This window comes from Corvus hawaiiensis, chromosome 10 (genome assembly GCF_020740725.1).
Source record: "Corvus hawaiiensis isolate bCorHaw1 chromosome 10, bCorHaw1.pri.cur, whole genome shotgun sequence".
NCBI classification, from domain to species: domain Eukaryota; kingdom Metazoa; phylum Chordata; class Aves; order Passeriformes; family Corvidae; genus Corvus; species Corvus hawaiiensis.
In genome coordinates, this window is record NC_063222.1 from 22,684,140 (window position 1) to 22,705,663 (window position 21,524).

General features: G+C 35.6%; 1 protein-coding gene across 7 annotated transcripts in view; it reads right to left on the reverse strand.

Annotated features, from left to right (window-relative positions):
• Positions 1–21,524, reverse strand: part of NAALADL2 (N-acetylated alpha-linked acidic dipeptidase like 2) — a 421,863-nt gene that overhangs the window by 78,391 nt on the left and 321,948 nt on the right. For all 7 annotated transcript variants that reach the window (XM_048314549.1, XM_048314548.1, XM_048314546.1 and 4 more), the window contains 2 exons: positions 19,602–19,807; positions 17,971–18,090 (listed from right to left, as the gene is read on the reverse strand). In XM_048314549.1, coding sequence (XP_048170506.1) covers positions 17,971–18,090; positions 19,602–19,807 — 326 coding nt within the window. The remainder of the gene's footprint in view (positions 1–17,970; positions 18,091–19,601; positions 19,808–21,524) is intronic.

Below are 21,524 nucleotides of genomic sequence, written 5' to 3' on the forward strand. Positions count from 1 at the left end.
GTCAAGTTTCATAAATGATGAGTAGCCTGTTCTTCCTTTAATGTTTAAAGGCTCACTGATTGATGTGAAATTGTGAAATACAGCTTTTGACAGTTAATTCTGAATATCCACCAACCCCCACTCCTACCAGCCTATCAGGAGCTGAAGAGATGTCTTCCTACAGCAACAATGAAATTTATTTTTTCTTATGTGTGAAGTTCACATATGAAATGTTTACAGCTTTGGTTAAGAGGACTATAAAATATGGTATTTTGGGGGTTTTATATCACTATCCTTGATGGTAAAGGATTAATATTTTTACGATAGCAATGTTCAATTCAATAGTACAGCATTTTAAGAGTTTAACTGTTTTATTTCACTTTCACAGTTCTGACACACAAGTCTCTGATAATGACAAGTTCAACAATAAATATTTAACCCAGCACTAATATGGGAGAATGCTTTACATGCAAGATGCTGTGCTCTTCCAATCTGTTTTTATTGTTATGCAGACTCTACAAGACCAGCATTCTTCAACTCCTTGGTAACAACTGCAAAGTTGTTTTGCATTCATTAAACAAATGAAGTGTTTCCCCAGACTAATGGACTTAAAGAATAACAATGTTCTGCAATTAATAAAATTAATAAAATTAATTTTAAAAAAATCTTTGAAAATGTATCTGGGATAAACTATTAGCAACACACAGCTAACTCCCTGTTGTAGAGTGGCCAAACTATATTTCTTCAGCTGGTTAGCCTTACAGGAAAAACACAGACTGGCATTTAGAGCACTCAGCTGCTCAGGCTGAGCTCCACTGTGTCAGTCAAGACTTCTCACTGGAAACAAACCAAGCCACTGTGAGCCAGTAATCAAGGAGTGCTTCGTGTCAGTGCAAGGATTCACAGGCTATTCATATTCACATGATTTTATTTCTCTGGAGCTCATTTTGGGTTTTAGCACCATCTTACAGGTTTAAGTTACAAATTTGAGGAAATGAAGAGTACCATATGGCCAATTAAATACATTTCATTTGAGTTAATGTTCTAAAATAGATCTGACACATCTAAAGTATAATCAAGTGGTACTTCACTGCAGATCTTATTAGTTGGTTCTGGTTACTAATTTTCTTTACTTGACTCCAGCTTAACTTAAAACATTACCACCTTTTGAAAATGGATTAAAACGTCTTAAGAGCTTTCAACAGGGCAAGTAAAGAATGACCAGTTATTCTTACAGTATGTCAGTGATCCCAGCTTCAGAACTACAACAAGGAAGCTTATTCTACATGAATAATCAATCTCTATTTCTGAGCTGAATCACCACCTGTGTCAGGGACTGGTGCAATTAATGACCTGAAGTGTAAGAGACCATCCAGATGAAGTAAAATTGTCTAAAGAAAGAGCTACAGAATTTATTAAATTCACCACAGACCTTGTAAAAATGCAGAAGGCAAGAGATTAGCATCTTTATTACTGTAAACATGTAAATCAACAGCAACAGGTAGTAAAGGCCAGAGAAGCTGCACAGCAAAGGACTCACAGGTCTGTGTCTCTCATCTAGAAACACCTGCGACACTCCAGCAAACAGATCATTAGAGGCAGAGGGCTTGATGGTTCTTAAAAAATATTATTGGATGACTGCAAAAGGCTATTGAAAAAAAATCATGGAGTTCCTAGGAATTGCATTAATTCTATGCAAGCATACTTCTCTGTTTTCTTCCAGCTGACTACAGGTTTGGCTATAAACATCCTGTTCTGCTCTGTCTTTATTGATTGATTATATATATTCCTACTAATGCAAATCAGCTCTTCATAAAATTATTAGGGAGATTTAATAAGGCATTTTGCCCTGTAGACCTCAAAGTGCTTTCAAATCAACTAAAGGCAAGCAAGGTACCTAATATTTCTGCCTTACCCAACATCATAAAGCAAAACAACTACATAAAAATTAAATGCACAACATTTCCCCAATTTTGAACCTTACCAAACTGACATGATTCAAGTATGTGCATAAATATAATTCTAAATTATATTCATTCTTTCTCTACATAAGAAAGGAAAATCTAAATGTGCTGGTGATAATTAATATTCTATAGATGGAGAGTTGTTGTGGTTTAAATAGCCTGAATGTTACCCACCACTAATGTGATGTATTTGCCTATTTATACAATGCAATCATTTGATTACCTGATTAAAACTACACCAAGAAATCCTATGAGGTAGAGTGACTAAACCTTGCTGCATTTAATTAATGTTATATTTAGATTAAAATAATTAATTTAAAATGAGTAAAATGTTGGCTCCTTAGTTTCTTAGCAATTTTTCCTTCCTGCTTATACATATTTTCATTTAAACAAGTATGAAGCTTTACTGAAAATACCTAAAATCTGAACATTATTTAATGATCTTTAAGGGCAACACGAATGCTGTGGTGAAATTCTGTAGCACTGCAAATCAGTCACAGAAAAGAGAAGTTTAACTCCCAGAAATTGCTCCTAGTTTGGGTTCTTCAGCATTGAACATAGTAAAGTGAGAGATGTTCCTTGCACACACACATGTTCCTCTGAGAGGAACTTGTCACCAGGGAAAAACAACTCCCTCAAGAATTATATTTAAAGTCATCAGGGACAAAGAATTCGGCATCATCTGAATCCCTCTGATATTCGTGACAGGGCAGGTGATTCTCAAACAGATCACTACAACCCCAGGGATCACCATTAGACACTTAATATTCCCCCACTTCCAAAGCACTCTGTGTTTTCTTACACAAAAGCACCACACCTGGAAATTCCAAGAGTAAACAGTTTTTTAGGCTGTGCAGGAAGGTATTTTTTACAAGAAAAAACTGCCTCAGAGATAAACCACATGGCTTTAAAATAATTGTTCTTTGAAAAAGCCTGCAGGTATTCCGCATGACAGAGAAGGCCTTTTTCACCCAGAGGAGAAGAAGAAACAGAAAATGATGAAAAACAGAATACTTTCAAAAGGTCAGGTCAAACCAAGATTAGCCAAGAACCAGTTCTGATGTTGTATTCAGATTTCTACTGAACTGAGGAAAAGTCAGTTTACCTAAGCAACACAAGCTGCAAAAAATAAAACTCCAGTTGTACCTTTCAAAATTGCGTGAAGAAATTTTTGCATTTTAATGGCGGCTTCCTAAAAAAAAAAGGCAAATTACAATACCAGCGGTTATAAAACAAACCATGGATAAATATCTATGCTTGGAGCAAAAAATTTAAATATATCATTGTATGTTGCACTACTTTGCAAACTGGAATTATTTTTTATTTAATTTACAGCTAGAAAACATGAGACAAACTTAATCCTGTAATTCTTGTTCAAGGCTTTGGTTTCTGTTAAGCAGCATTTGCATACTTTTAAATAATTGTCTTATTTTTTAAAAAAATATGACCATCAGTGTAAGATCTTTGTAATAAATGGTACTTCATGGGACTAAATCACGTTTTAGATGCAAAATTTACATCAAACTGGCAAGAAATACAAAAGCAAGGTAGTAAAAAATTATATAGTGTAAATTTAATTTTCCATCCTGCACTTTTTCTACATTTAACTTTATCTACTGACAGTCTCTCTCTGATTCCTGATGCTTGCTATATGATTCTGGATTACATTTATCCTTCCTATACCCAAATTGAAGTCCCATGCCTCATTGAGTCAGATGTTGCCAACACCCAGTATAAACTGCTAGGAATTTTAATGGCTTTTTAAGGAAGGTAAAAATCAAGCAGGTATGTTCCCATTTGATAAGAGAATTTCAGAGCAATCAAATATTTTAAGCTAAAATTACACAGCATGAATTATATAAGTGGCAAGACTGCAACTGGAACGCCATCAGCAGCTCCAAGTACCTTAAAAATACAGAGTTATAAGGTTTAAAAAAATTAATTGAGAAACTTGCACACACCTTTGGTAGCTGTGTTTCTCCAAAGTATGCACTTACCCCAGAAAATACTGCATTAGAACTTCTTCCATATTTTTTTCATCAGCAGAGGTAAAGGCAAACTCTCCAACACGGTGGGTAAAGTGACTTAAAAGACTGAATTTCCACGACCACAGGCTCAGCCTCACTATTGAGTGAGTTATGTTTATTGATGGTAAATTTCAGAAAACTGCTTAAAATTGTATTCTGTTACGATGGACAACCCAGAAAATACTGTATTTCTCCACAGCCAACTCTGAACACACTGAAAACTTTGGATGCTTTTTTCCTTTAGAGCTTGTATTTTCAAATTTTGAATATAAGCAATTTTTGAGCATGGAATGGTTGGATTTGTAATTAAAGGACGCACTCATTCTGTTTTTTGATAATGTAAAAAGTAGAACTCTCCTGGACTTAATGGTGCTCAAGGTTTTTCTTGCTGTTAATTCAGCAGCAGGAAAACTGGTCAGTGTTACTTGTCACACATATAACTGAGATACTGTGAAACCCAGGTTTGATAAAATGCAAATTAATTTGGTTTACTATAAAACACTAATGATCTGGGACTTGACAAGAACTGCATGACTTGCCAAATGTTTTGTGCTGTGATTTGTTGCTAATATAAAAACACTGCTTAAGTAGGTAAAATGATTAGGATTTGACAACAAGGCCTCATTTTCAAAAGGCTGATATTTTGTACTCCAAGCTGCGGCTTGTAAAGCATTTTGAACGCCTGAAGGCATTCTCATTCTGTAACACATAGAGTCAGAAAGACTGCAAACCTATTTTGGTGCAGTCTAACTTTGTGATGATCAGGCTCTGCCATGTTACTCATTTTTGGGATGCATCATTCAAACCCTCCAAGTGGATAATAAATAATTTATGCCAGTGAGATTACAGCCTTGCTTCTCCATACCCCACAGGAAAAAAAAAGAAGAAAGATGTCTCTTCACTCTGAAGGGGACAGATACACTCACTCTATTCTTTGAAGAGTTATATTTCAGGATCTCATGAGTATCCCAAACAGGTCAGTCAGTGGGAGGTTGGATGCCAAATGAATATGCAGCAACACACTCCTCACTGGTTTTCAATACAATAGCACAAAGAGAAAAAATTTGGAGAGAAAGCTTCCATGACATCCTTCCAACAACAGTGAATTAAGGCTCACCTGGTAAAGCAAACCATGAAAGTAAATTTATGGGGTTTTTAATGACCAACACTATCCCCTCACTACACACAGCACATGCCTGCAAGAGCAGGAGCAGTGGCTCCCACTCAGGGAACCACATGGCTCAAACCACCCCAGAACTCCAGCCTGCTTCTGGAAAACAAAACAAACCCAAACCACACCACACAAAGAGCAAAATTTGCAATTGTATTGCAGCACCTAATGTTAGAAATTAGGCCCACAGTTGGGTGTAATATGGATACTACAGCTTGTAACTACTCTAATTTACATTTCCCACCTACTATCAGCATTCCATGTCACACTTCCTGAGCTACACAGAACTCAGGATCTGTGGCACTTCTAGCAGAAATGTTTGCTAGCACTACTTCCCAAACACACCACCACTTGCCAACGTGCGAATCAGCTCAGTAAAGACACCCTGATGAGCTTTATCACAAAGCTGACCCACAAATGCAGATGCATCAACTCTGCTGAGGTCAGCCTTCTGCCGCCCCTTCCCCATGCAGGGCTTTCTTTCACTGTGCTGAGATCTTCAATCTGCTGTTTATGAGCACAACATAAACTCAAGGGTTTCACTACGAAATAACAAAGAAAATCATTTCTCCATGTCCTGCAAGTGAACATATTACATGCCACATATTCCCTGCTCCTCCACACACATTCCCAATATCCAATACTATATCAGCTCTTGTAAGAACCCTAAAATCCCACTGAATCATCCTGCACACCTCTACAATGCACACAGAGGCAGGACAGACCCACAACACCACATTATCCAGGTGAGAGGGGACACGTATATATAAACAACCATGGTATAGCCAATCCAACAGTCAGGTTTTTGAAGTGGGGGAGAAATTGGCCATCAAAATCTCTGGCTTTATTACTGTAATCAAAGACTGGAGTAAGTTTAATCACAATAGACACACATGAAGAAGCTTTTTTTTGGCACAGAACACCGAAAATCAGACATAATTCTTGGAAGAACTCTCTTGACACATGGGTAAACTATGGCTGATCTTGCCTCATGGCACCAGCCTGGAACAAGGCTGAAGAAATTTACTGCTGACAAAGCTTTACCTTGTCCTGAAACCTGTGGTCTGACACTGAAACTTCTCAATTGCAATGATGCATGAACAAATCACCCCCTTCAAGCCACACACAAAACCTATTTTTCATTCTTTGAAGGAAAGACACTCCCACCACTCCACACAGACCATGAAGGTCAATAAACTACCATCATACTTTCCATATAAAAATCCTCTTCTGGACTTCAGTGGGAATTGAACAAATGGTATAATAACAGTACTTGCACTTAAGATATCGAGTATATGTAGAAATTGAATTTTTCAGAAAGATAATCACAAAGCAGATTTATTAAAGTGTGTCAGCACCACAAATACAGGTCTCCAGGCTCCACTGCAAGATAAATTAAATGATCCAAAAGATGTCAAATGATTTTATTTTTACAGCAGTGGGGTACTGTAATACTCTTTTCCTGACTGGATTCTTCCAACTTTTATCTACTTAAACCATGAGAAACTGTCCTTGGTGTTGCCTCTGTACAGGAAAAAAAAATAGCAGTGAGAAAAGGAGAAGAGAAAAAGCTAGAGAAGGGAAAAGCCATATGGTCAAATGACTTTTTCTTTCTGGTTTCATAGAAGAACTTCACAGAAGTTCACTTGAACTTGGTTTCAAGAACTATAAAATATTAAGTCTTGGGAGAAGAACTACAATTAACTGAATAACATGTAATTTTAACCAGACACATGAATCTGATCTAGTCCAAGGAACTTTGAAAAGATCTTCAATGAAACACACAGCAGCCAGCTATTACCCAAAACTCATCATACATCTAAATGATGTGTTTGTTTGCACCTTGAAAATTAAGATTATTATCTGAGATATTTCCAAAACCTAAGTATAGCATTGAATAGGGATATTGTTATTTCTATGTACTGTCAAGTACTACAGGACTAAAAACACATTTAAATTTTGTTAATAAAATGTGGAGTTTCATTAACAAGGTTTCAGGGATATGTCACAGCTTTTTCATAGCAAGCAAGCAAATCACAGAAAGGCTGACAATGTATTTTATTTCAGAACTGATTAGCAGAGTTCTATAATACAGAAAACTGATAGCTTCTAATTACTGCACAATATAATCTAAGAAAAGTACCTAGAACATTATATTTCAGGTTTAATCCTCAAAGTCTGATCTTTAGAAGTTAATTTTGATGCAATAAATCTAACTTCCTGAAACAATGCACACACAGTCTGTAAGGAAGAAATGTTTTCACTGCACAAATTGAGAAAACAAATTGACAAATCCAGCAAAGTGCAATCTAAAGCTATTTACTCTGGTAAGGAAGAATAGTGAATGCTACATATATATTTTTCTGAGAATACTAAATAATACAGCATCTACATGAATTTTCAAAGGTGCAGGTTCTAGTCAGCAATGTGGAAAAAATTTCCTTCACAATCCAATATATTTTAATGGACTAAAGCTACTGAATTCCATAAACATGAACTCATTTTTCTCAATATTAAATCCTTCTCCGTGCATTACACCTGCCACAGTTTGTATCTCTGGCCTCGCTGCTATAATTGTATATACAAATGATTGTATGGATAGGAATAGTTTTCCTAAGCTTACCAGTTTTATTTGTAGGTACAAAATCAAGTGTGTATTTGCACAAACAGACACACACACACAGAGGAATTTTCAAATTATAAACAGCCTGGAAGTTCCAGAACATGATTTGCATTGTCCTGGTTGTTGGTCTGGTTGGCATTTATATCAGAATTCACAAGTAAGAACTCAGATATATTTAATAACATCCTTTCTGCCACAATTCAGAGTTGTGGGTCTGAAGCCAAACACAACATTTATATTGTCTACTTTATACTTTTCTTTCAAAAAGGGGGAATATTTTTATACTGAGATCAATTGTTTTCATGTGAGTAGCAGGTTTCTATCCAATAAATAATGAAGGTGTTGACTACCACTGAATTTAGTGGTTCTGTCTGAAAAATGTTGGTAGGAAAAGCTCCATTCCAAGACAGTTCTCCATTGACATGTAACACCTCTGAAGATTTATCAGTCAGTTTGTGTAAACTAGAAATACATGATTAATAATTATCCTAAACCGCTGTTTTTACTGTGATTTCCAGAGTACCACAGAAGATGTTACATTAAAGTCTGTGCTGCTACCTTTACAGAATAAACACAGGATTCCTTCAAAAGACTAAAAAGAATTTTCGTGACACAGAGACGTCATCTGTGAAAAAAATCTTACTGGCATTAATTACCCTCCTTCTAAATCCTTTTAAAATCAATTATAATTTCATTTTATCTTGAGTTATTATCACTATTAATCAATCTACAGTTACAGAGGTCATTGCAATTCTCCTTTGTAATGTTAATTCAATGTTATCTCACTTTTAGCTTCTAGAACACCCCTGGCCTCCACATTTCAGTTCACTTTGGATACCCTGGGCTCTGTTCTTATGGGATACTGAGACTTTACAGCACAATTCATTTAAGCTTTTTCTTCATTTCACTGACAGGATGCCATAGCTCTTTAGTAACTTGCAATTACAGATGCTGTGTGTGGTATACTTACAATATTTAAAAACATAATATTTACTTAGCAAGACTGAGAGAGTTACCTACATTGTCTTCTCTAATTTTTATGATTTCCTATTAGTTAATCTGAAAAACGTCAGTCGTGGTAAAAACTAATCCAAAAGTCACTTCCCTTGCTTGTCTGAGACACATCAGTTAATTTCAAACACCAAATTTCACATTAACTTTGAGGAAAATGTACCAATTCTCTGAAGCTGATATTCAGTGTACAAAGTGTGTAATTTTCTTTTGTGTATAATGATAGCTTTTGTTCAATACGTAAAATGGTGGTTGCAAAAAAGAATAAAGATCACCCATGCAAGAAAGGGAAAAAAAAACATTACTCTTTAACTGTGGTGACTTCAATAAATGATAAAAATTGTTCCAAATTACTGTGATAGAAGTCAGGCACAGATCATCTGAGAAAGTTTTATAATCTTGTAGACTAGAAGCTGAAACACATCAGAGAAACTCATTTTTGCAGCAGAGCAAGGAGTTGAATCAAACGATTGCTTGAAGCCCTTGTAAGTCTTCTTTTTGTGTCATCAAAGGTGCTTTGCATATTCATTTGTTTGTACATCCTACCTCATCACACCTCCTATTTGGCATCTGTAAAATAAAATTCTCATTTCCTTTTATAGAAAAAAACAACCAAAAAACAAAGTCAAACCAAGAAAACTACACGTTTGTTTCAATTATAACAATGATCCATTAATTTACAGGGAGAAAAAGATTTAACATGATTTTTTTTGCCCCCTCCCCCAATTCCCCAGAGCCCCAAAGAAATATGTACTCCAATATAATTGGTTTCAAAGCACCCTCGATTCTGAGCATTCAGTTCCATTCTAGCTGTTTTTAGCAGGCAAATGTTTTACAAGCTTACTTGAACATATTTTGTAAATAAGATTTATGATGCTTTTGTGGTGTTTGGAGTTAATGAAATATTTTGACTGACAGCTGCAAATAACGACTGCTACTTGTCTCAGATAAAAATCTAATCATTACACAAACCTTGACAAGCAGCCAAATGCAACAGAAAAAATGCAAGAAATAAAATACAGCATACGAGACAAGTTTTTTACAAATAATGAATTTAAAAGCAAATAAGATGTCTTGTAACTAGCATGAGACACAGAAATTTAAAATATCATAGTACTATGGAGTTCGTGTACACCAGCTATCATGTCAGCCTATTCCATATAACATTAATTTCTCTTTTGCCCGTAAGTTATTAATTAGTAGACTATAGATTTACGTTTATATAGTTAAAATGACCATAAACAGCCGTTCCCCTCATTCTAGTCCAATTTGAAAGGAAAAAACAACTTGAAGTATTTCTGTACTATTTTTTTATGTTGCCTAGTAGCCTAAATTCCTCCTTTTCTACTGATTTTTAACCTCTGTAATTTTTTTTGATAGAAGCCTGACACAAAAACTTGCTAAACTTACAGGATTTTAAAAGTATACTGGTCACTTGTCCATTTCAGGAGAGAAACTTTAAAACTAAAAGCTAAATGACCAAAAGCTTTTTGAGTATTACTCACATTTCAGAACAGATATTTATTACTTAACTACCAGTAGTAGAAAATGTGAATAAACTAAGGGTTTATTCCACAAATGTTTGGACATATTTTTGGATTTCAAACTGCAAAATTAGTAGGTGATCTCCAAACTTTTAGTTAGCCAGAATTGTTGCAAATCTCTTCCTTGCCTGTCACAACACTGCTAATGTATGAAACATCAGGAAGACCACCTACATCTCTATTCACACAAACCCACGAGTTGTTTATTAACCTTAACACTAAATATTGTTTTTCCTTTCCATTCAGACACAAAACACAGTGGCTTCCTAGGAGTGCTCAAAAGCCTTTAAAAAAAATTTAAATAGCAATAAATTAGAACTGGATGTGCAGCTTTTTAAAAATATTTACAACTAAAATGAAAAGTGATCATCCTCATGTTAGAATAAAAAATGAACCATGTTCAAACTGAGAGGAAGCTATTTTCCAATTTGATTTTTTTAGGGGGTGTTTGTTTTTATAAGTCTCCCTTCTAGTGCCAAATTACCTATGGACAGTAGAACACTGATCCTTTTTCAAGTAATTATTCAGTAACATATCTAATTGAGACAAGGATGACATGACAGAAAGTAAAGAAGTCAGCAGCTCTCCTAAATGTTTTAAGGCTCCTCTTGAAGGGAAACTTAAGCATTTAAAGTGTTAAAATAGAAGGCTACAAAACAGGTTTTGAAATCCCTTTCAATGCTCTGTCAAGAGACAAAAGTTGGAGCTTTATGACCTTTTAGCTGCTGAAAGGAAGCTTTTTGCAGAACCTCCAAGAAAACTATTTCTTGCATTTTGGCTTTTCCTGACATCTGAGACTATCTGCTGCAAAATTTTTCTCTGTTATATTCAGTGAGGTCCCATTCTGTGTGCACTTCAAGACAGGAATTGTGGGAATTGTGGCTTTTTGTCTCAATAAATAAAAATGCATCTCAACTACATGACAATTAATTACATTAAATTAATTAAAACCTCAGGAATAATTTGAAAAATACATATTTTTTTCACATATATTCAATTGGCTTGAAATTACTTTTGAAATTTCACATTCCCAGTTTATGGTGTCCCAATAATCCCCCTTCTAGCTCGGTTCAGTCTCTTTTTTTACACTGGATGAGACACCATCACCACACTATGCTTGGGGTAAAGAGATGAAGAATGAACAAACCAGGCAAACCCCAGAACAGTTCAAGTTTATGCTTGTGATTATTCAAACTATCACAGTTTTAAATGGATTTGGAATGATTTTCCTCACACCTGGTTTCAGTGAATTCATCAAAGAAATTCATTACTAAGTTCTTGCCAATAAATATGTCTAAGTTAAAATTTTGAGGGGTTTTTTTTTTCCTTCTGATAACTGACATTAACCAGGTCAGGTGTTTGTTTGGGGATTTTTTTGGCTTTTTTTTTTTTCCTTTTTTTTTCCTTCTCAAATCTTAATATTTATTATATAGGTATGCCTAAACAAGAGACACAGAAATTCAATTAACAGCCTTAAAGCAATCCAGCTTTTGTTTTCACATGTAAGAACTGTTACTGCGACAACATTGAAATTAAACGGGTGACAAATTTATGTAACAAAAATATGCCAATCATCATAATTTTGGGGTGATTTCTAAACCTGAACCCTACAAGACAGGTAAGAGTCCTCCAAGCATGGCAAGGGTCTATGTTGAAAGAGAACTTCTAACCTCAAAATCGCTCAGCACGAGCAGGAATTCCAGACTGCACCCACTGGGGCTCAGCTCAACATTTTCACCTCAGTTAGTGGCTTACCATCCTACAGAGATACTTTTACTGTTCCTGGGAGAAATAGCTTAAAAACCAAACCAAACCAAACCAAAAAGCCCGAAAAACCAACCAAAAAAACCCACCCAAACAAAAAACAAACCCCACACCTTCCCTGGTTTCTACAAATCTGCAGCTTTTCCCACTCCTCTGACTTCTCAGTATGTGACCTGCTCAGTACTCTATGAAACAGCTCACAATTTTACACCAGAAAGGAGAGGTACATCATTTAAAAATAAATATCTTCATGCTTTTCCAAAGAATAATCCACCACAGCTCCAAGGCACACTGAGACAGAGGGAGTAGTACTGTGCTAAAGAGCACTTCAAACCTTCCCCTTTGGAGGATATGAGGTTTAGCACGCTCAGAAAGGCCATACTGATACTTTTGGCAAGGTTAAATATATACTGCATTACTGAAAATAGGTCACATTTTTATTTATGACAAACTAATAGTCTGCTTTTCATTACCCAGGTGCTTTCTTTCCCAACATGGATCTGCAAACTAAAGAGTGAGTTGTGCTGCACAAAATTATGATTTTTTTTCTGTGACATGCTATAGTAAAGCCCATGGCTGCAGCTGTTGTGAGCCAAACAACATAACCTGACTTAAGCCTCATTTCATTTTATACTAGTGTCTTAATTCTGATTTAAAGGTGCTTTCTTTCTTTCTGGTTATTTTGCCATACACCTAATTTTTGCATGTGCATTTCTTTCCCATGGGCCATTTGTGTAGTACAGCTTATAGCTATTGAGTCAATTTAATTTCAGTCAGCAACATAGTTAATAATGATGAGAGAAACAGCAAGAAACAATGATTTGTGTTTATGTAGAAAATTTAAAATGTCCAGAGTTCTCAATCTATCTTCTTTTGGAAGAACTAAATTTTACTTTTAAACTCTCTACATGAAAGCTTTTCTATTGCTAAGAAAACATCTTTCTATCATCATGAAAAGTCAGTTCTGGAGAGAAATAATCAAGATGAAATTAAACGAAGGAATATTTAGACAGAAGTGAAGTTAGTTTTTCTAATACTTTCATCTGGCTAGTGTCTGGAAGGAAAAAACCAATTCCCTTATGTAGAACAGCTCATTATATGAGACAGTATTAACTAGATTGGACAATAGAAACCTTGAACCAAACCCCATTTTTGCAGCAGAAAAGGAATTACTTCCCTACTCCAGCATTACACTTAAAGGCAATAAAATGCTCAGATTTATTCAGTTTCATTCACAATAGCTATCAAAGAGATATTTAAATTTCAAAACATGAAAACCTTTCTGAAAATATACATCATTTACACCTCTGTTAGAAATCTATGTTGTAAATACAGGGAAGGACATGGAAGCAGAAAGCTGGAGTCATCAGGAACAAAGGAACTGTACCAGATCTCCAGTAAGATCACAGCTGGAAAACTGGTTCATTATTGCATTATGCCTTGCTAACAAACCCTTTTCCCCACATTTAACAGCAACAGTATTTTCCTAACATCAGAATATATGAGTAGGTTTAAATTACTCACTGTCTGAATCAGCATTTATCTATTAAAATTACTCAATTTGGAAGAAGGATGAAAAATATATGTAACAGTGGACAAAGCAGCACTTTATCAAAAGAAAGACGTGGTTAGAAGATGTAAAAAAAAACCCTCCTGCAAATCAAATCCACCATTAAATGAAACTTTTCCCACTAGAGAAGCAGCATCTTAATAATTTAATAGAGTTTGCAATGAAGTATTGTCTATATTAACAGCATCATTCGGATTAGGAATCCTTAGGAATTCCTGAGACAGAAGTTCACAGCATAAACTTCTGATTCTCAAGAGATTTTCTTTTGTTCGCAACACAAATACAAAAAGGAACACCAGCAATCAAATATAATGCTAAAAGTGATAATAGGTAAAGACTGGAAACTCACGGGGAAGCAAAAATCTTCTGTTATAAGGCATAGAACAAGCAACTCAAATAATCATGTTTTTTCTCACTCACAACTACTGATATACAGCACTAAGAAATCCACTATTAATGATGAAAGTATAAAAAAATAAATGAGAAACACATAGAAATTGAAAGAAGAGAATCAATGCTAACATTAATGTAAGGGTTTTTTTTGAAAAAAGATCAAGAAATAATGATAGTAACATCTATGGAGAAGCTTATCTTTGGTTCTACTTAATAAAGAAAAAAGAGCTTTCTGTCCATAACATCACCTTTAAATGCAGAGATGTTTTATGCCTTTTACTCCATTAGTGGAAACAAATACTGATAAATAGCATGGAAAAATACTTGGCACAGTCATTTTTACTGATCAACTCGTTCATCAATAGCTGTAAATCACTCTTTTCCTTGGGAGACAGGAGCAGTAAGTTTTGTTGGGCTCAGCAGTAACAGCAGACCTGGAGTCTGATGGTCACACAATCAGTTAAAAGACAACAGCAATGAATTTATGTTTCATAATATTTTTTTTTCCTTTGTGACATGTCCATTATAGAAAAAATCATTAATGGCCTTATTTAGAGAGAATGAATCCCAGCCTTGAACAAACCCAATTTACCAATGACACTCTGCCAACAAATGGTGATTCACCAACTGAGCAAGCGAATTAACCATCATTTTCCTCACAAAATAACAGTAGACAAAAATATAACTTGGCAGTACTTCCCTCTTGTTAATGTGGACACTAATTAGTTATATAAAAAAGATTTGAATTAAATATGTCAAGGTCTCAGAACTGTTTGAGTTCCTCTTTGCTTAATTAATCCAAATATTTAAATTAGCTTCTTCGTGTTAATTTGGTGTTTCAACCAGAATCTCACAGACAGGCATATAAAATTATTATTTGCAGACTGCTTATGTAGCTCTCTTTTGAAACCTGCAACTAATATGAAGATATAATCCCTTTACACAAAACACCTTAAGAAACATGGTCTCTGTTAATTAGCCAAGTGCTTATTCTATTCTCTGATTGCCAGACCTCACATAGCAGACAACTTACAAAGTTTCCTGATTCTTCTTTTCATTGTTAAGTTTAGAATGTCCATACAAACTGCATTTCAGATAAAACTTCTTCCCTACTTTTCCCCAGAAATTAAGGGAAAACAAGTATTTTGGAAACTGCAGCAATTAGCAGCTGTCCAAGCTTTTATTTTAGAAAAAAGAACAGCACAGAAAGAGAACACTGCTGTGTGCATTGGCTCATCTAAGTTTGCTATTTCCTCACAGTTCTCTTTAAATTATGTTCCTTGCAGCATCCACAGTGTGATTATTACTCGAGTTCTCTTCCAGGACAAACTACAGTTTTTCACTGTTATCCCTGGAATCCTAAAACTTATACTCTGCAGGCTTTTCTAACACGTATTAATTTTCCCGAGGAATACATTCTCCCTCTCTTTCACACACAACTTTAGTACAACAGTGAGCATTGAACAAAACCCAACACAAATTGTGAGATTTCAGTCTCCCTTACCTCCAAACAGTGTTATGACACTATTTAGCAGTAGAAAGAAAAATAATGCATGACAGTTTCTTCTGTTGTGGTCTAAAAATGGAATTATGAGTTTTGCCATTGAATCCAAAGGCACAGTGCAGTATCTTCCATGTATTCACAAATTATGGAAAGCTTGTATCTAACTAAACAAGACAGGCTATTCTATCTTTTCATTTTAAAATGGACCAATATCATTAATTCTAAATTCCTTTTTCACCTTGTTTTCTGTTCTAACCTAATTTCAGAGCTCTTAAAAATTAAAATGATCCTTTTCTCTCATTAGAATTTTTAAGCTCATCTTTGCAGCCTGCACCTGTAACAAGAACCTCATGTGAATAGACTCACAATGTCTTCAAGATGAGATGTGCTCCAAAAAGTCACATCTCACTCCATTTGCACTATCATAACTTAGAGGTAATCTGTAATTACACTGTCTTCCTGGCAAGTGCTGGAAGTAATATCAATATTCTTTATAAGCAGATCAGTTTTCCAGAGAAAATCTTCTGGACACATTGTGAGCACCCATGGGAACAAATGAAGATCTGTGCTGGGCTGTTCCATCACTGTCAATACATTTGACATGAATTCAGAAATCTAGCCAGCATTTGGAAGCAATAATTCCCGCAAACCTTTTTAATGTCACAAACTGTATGACAGTTATATTAATTATAAATACTACAGAAAGGAAAGCCATACAGATAAAATTCTCCCAGGCATTTTAACCTTTATTTTTTAAATGGGGCTTTAGGGTAAACGTGCAGAAGGGATACACTCTCAAAATTAAAGAAACAGAAGTGAGGTGGAAGGTGTTTACTGGGACTAAAAAAAAAGTTCTGGTCATGTGTTACTAATTAACAGTTGCAAGGCGAGGCTGCTAAAAGGGGCTCTGTCCATACTGCTGAATAGAACACAACTGCTATTACCAGAATTACAAAATATTAAAACACCACAGAAATAAAGTAGAAGTGCAAAATAGATTTCCTTTGCTTCCTCTCCGAAATAGAGGGCATGAATGCAACACTCATACTAACATGACATTTATTAGAATGAAAGAATCAAGTCTTAATAAAGTGAAAAATAGACAATAAAGAGACTGCTGCAAAGCTCCAGACAATTTAGTTTTCAGATCACTGCCATGGATCGTGTTGTGAAGTCAAAGAAATAAAATGAGGAAAAACCACATAGCTCAAGGACCTAATGTAATAAACTTACTCCCTTAAATGGCAAATACTTGTTTTAATGGAGACAGAACTGCCAACACCACTAGGTTAGCAAAAGGCTAGCAACTTTTCAGGATAGTATTTCTTGCAAATACAATATTAAAACTGATAATAAAATTTGAATTGACATATCCATAACACCTAAAGACTCACATATATAACATTATAAATTTCCACAAATTGAAGCTTTTTTCTTTTCTCTTAAACAATGTTGCATCACATTTCTCATAATACTTGCACAGAAAAATGCAGATTCTTTCCATGAGGAAATTACCACTTAATCACTGGACAGGAGAAGTGGTTAAGACATTGCTAAGAAGCAATTTACTGATATCATTTTACTAACTTAGTTGAACAATTGCCAAGCCAGATCAGTCTTAAACTGCATTTAATCCAAGATGCTGCTTTAATGAGTGTTTATTAACAAATGCTTCAGAGGCAAGTCAAAGAAACATCAGAGTAAGTATTTGTTTGGCAAACTTACTGAAAAAACATCTAAAAAGCATAATTTATGAAAGTCAAACTGAACTCCATTTCATGCACATCACTTCAAACTGGTTTTATCATTTAGAATGTGCCTTATACTGTTTTCCATTCATGTCAAATATTGATAATTTCAGAAACCTCAGGAACAGCAATAAGGTCATTAGTTTAAGGGCTATGTGCCCTTACACCAATGGAACCATGGAATATTCTGACTCCAGATGAGCTGCAAAGGCATCGCTGAGCACTGAACCTGACATACTCACTTTAGACAGTATTTATTATGGTAAGAGTAACACTCTCCCCACGTGTCATGTTACATCTGGAAAATACACAGGTTTAAACTGAGAAACAGCCTGGAAAGACCTCAATAGGATGAGAAAAATGTGCTCTGTGCTTAAGAACAACAAATATGTTAAACTTGTCAAAAGGTAAAAAAGCTGTAGGGCATGAAAGTATGGTGAGGCTTTGTATAATGAACAGGTAAAAACAAGTTATCCCTTCCAACCTCTTAATCCATGATTTTTCAAAATAAAATTTAACTGCTTACTTAGTAAAAAACACTTCATGTGTATTTGTGAGGTTAAAATTCTCAAAACAACTTCCACGTATCGTTGTCTACTGCCAACTGATTTTAAGGGGATTAACCATGTAACTTCATAAACCACACATGAAGCCAAATATTTTATTTCTAACCTCTGCTGCCAGCTGCTGAAGAGAAGGGGATGCAACAGGGTGTAAAGTTGAGTTGCCTGTGACTGGATTATGGAGGCTAACGTAGGCCACAACATTTCTTTGAAGAACGTTCTTGAGATCCTACAAGAAAAGCAGAAGAATGGTTACTACTATGCATCATTATAATTAAGGCTGGTTTTATTCTTTTGGTTCCTTCTAGGGGAAAACTGCACCCTACATTTCCCTCCTCTGTGATGCCTGGAGTATTAGTTAACCACTGCTTCTTACAATATGCTCTTGTGAACTTCAAACAGTATCTTAGTGCTATTTCTCTACATAGCAGAAGTTATAATTCCATTTCACACATCATCTAAAGAAAATGCAAACAGGTCTGGGAGGAATTAAAAATTACTACACTTGTACGGCCAAAATGAAAACATTACACACTGTGAAACAACATGATGGCCTTTTAAACTTAAGCCTGACAGTAGACAAACTTCAAAAGCAATCATTATCAACAGTTACAGGACTCAAATATTTAGAGACCAAATTCAGATATGAATTGCATAACTTTTCCAGTGTTTTCATTTTATTATATTTTAGACTATAAAAATAGCATGTACAAACTGTTTCAATTATTATCTCTTTTTTAAAAGGATCCCCTTTGCCTTCTCAGTAATGAGTTCCTCTTTGCATGAAGTGGCTCTTTATATTAAACAGAAGGGGTGTAACTCAATTACATCTGATGCAAAGCTGACTTGAAGTGGAACCTAACAAATTTTGCTTCCAGCCTGATCTTTTCAATTTGATTTTTTCACCCCCTCTTGTTTCTGAAGAATCATCATGTTGGAAGTATGAAATTTCAATACAGGCTGTCTGCTTCTTACGCACGGTAAAAAGCAATTAACTCGTCATTTTATCTACTGTTTTAATTCATTGAACCATTAGAGTTGGAAAAGCAGCCATGAAACTCTCTGCCAGCTACTCCTTTAATTTATGACCCAAAGTCCACTTTAGCCATGTATGATCATCAATACTTTTTGAAGTATTTTCTTTCAATCAGCTGATTCCTATTAAGTTGAAAGTAAAAGCCCAAGGAATTTTCTGTTCCGGATTCTACCCAACTCCTAAACACAAATCTGTGAGAAGTGAATCAGCACTAGCCATGGAGACACTGCAAGGTTTATCTAGTTAATGTAAACCATGGCATGGTTCTCTTCTTCCTCTCTTGATTCACTTCTCCCCACACTAAGCCCATCAATTAAAAATGATTAAATATTAAACCCTCAAGAAGGTGAAAAAGCTCTCTAAGCTGTTCCTGGGCCTATGTTGTTTTTTGAGGTTTTCCTCCCTTTGTCAAACCCTGGCAATGCCCTTTCACAATGCTGTGCTGAATTAGAGAGGGAAATCAGATCCCAAAGGTGCTGTATGTGCAACCTCCACAGCCATGGCCACATCCTGCCATCTCATTATCCCCAGGAACAGCCTCCAAAGATGTTTCCCCTGCATTTGCTATGTGGTACACGAATGAACACAGACAGACCTCAGAGACCAGTTAATGAGCCCCAATTTCCATGTGGTAATTTCATATTGTTTCCATGCTTTCAGCAGAAGTAATCCTTATTGCAATGATCCTCCTAAAGCTGTTTTACCTCGGCCCACTCGTAGGAGCCGATGTTCCCAAAGGCTGTTCCTCCCCACGAGCAGAAGACCACGGTCCGGTCAGGCCTCCAGCCCCTTTTCACCTCTGCCATCAGGGCTTGGAGCAGTGCTGTGATGACAGCAGTGCTGCTGGCCCATCCTTGCCCACCATAACCCTTCAGACTGCTGTGATGGCTTCCAACGACGACGTATCTGTCTGAAATGAGGAATAAAAAAAACCCCAAAAAACAGTAAATTTTTTTTTTCTGGATACTCAGATTAAAAGAATTCCAAATAACCCTAAAAATGGACTGTATTAGTAGTGTGTAATATCATTAATGCAACACAAAGCTGTCTACAAAAATGTACATGATCATATACAAGACAATCATACAACAAATATACACAAAACTGTGAGTACTAGTTAAAAATGAACTAGTAAATAAATATATGTATATAGTTTCCTAAATTAATCCCCATGCCCTTGCCTTCATTGTTTGCTTATTGCTTTCCTTATAGATCTGATAGAGATCATTTTAACAGCCAGGACTAGGTCATATAAACAATCTAAAATTTCCATGCTCACAGTAGATTTTTATGAAAAAACTACAAAATAATAAGCAGGAAATGATCTTCAATACACATTAGCATCCAAAAAAAAATATAAAAAAAGGTGTGGCAGTACAATGGGAAACATAAAGAAAATACACAGAGTATTAGTACTCCCTCACCTGGAAGACTGTGTTCAGTGCTCCCCACCCTATCTCAAAAAAGACATGGCAGATACAGCAGTTGAGCAGCTGGCAGCCAAATTAGAGATCAGGACTTAGCCTTCTGTGGAAGGAGACATTAAAATACCTGGACTGCAGGTTTAGAGAGGAGACATGACAGAGGGATAGAGATAATGAATGATACAGAAATGGTAAGTCACACCTAGCAGCTGTGTTAATGCTGGCAGAAAGCATTCTATAGAATGAAAAGCAAGAAGTTTCAACCTGAAATAGAGAACATGCCTATGGTTACTCACAAACCAGCCCCCTCCCCCCCCCCCCCAAAAAAAAAAAAAAACCAACAATTTTTCCAGATAAATGAAATTAAATCTTCATCTCTCAACACATTATGTATAACCCTAATACCACTCACAAGGGAAAAAAATCCCCTTATTTTATTCCAGAACCGATGTGTTATGACATAATATGACTGACTGGTGTGACTGAGGCTTGTCAAAAAGTCAAAGCAGAGTTATTCTGAATGAGCTGTTAAACTATTACACCTTCTGTGTGAGATAAATTCACAACCCTCTTTGAAGGATTGCTTACTGGTTTTGTCCTGGTATTTTGTAAAGTCTCCTTCTGGTCCAGATCTAGACTTTTAAAGGTGTTCCTTCCCTATTTCAGGATACTGACAGACAATAGAAGAACAGTTATCAAGTGATGCCAGATCCACAGCAATCTCTGCCATTTTGCTTTCAAAAGTTTTCTTTTTCTTTCTTTAGCCAAGTGGATTAAGATAGTTGCCCACATTTTGTATTTTCTTATAAAATTAAAATATCTACTCAGTATGTTTTGCAGTGACTGCTCCCTGGAAACAATATTAATAGAACACTTTGATTATAAAAGCATTCTCTATCAAACTGGAGTTTTACCAGTACTGTTCAACAAAATATTTAAGCATGTTGTTTATTAAGGAATCAAAAATGCTTTACCCAAAGAGAGGATCTGGTATGTACCTATAACACAACGTTTTCAATCTACTGCTTGGGGGGGGTGGAAATGAGAATTTCTTTGAAAAAACAGATACAGAAAGTGTCAGTCTAGACTTACATAATGATTTAATGTAACAAAATGAAATCTAAATCACGTAATTTTACGACTTGCCTGTTCCACCATGAAACGCTTAATTACAGGTTACACTGACAATGAAAAACCAGAATC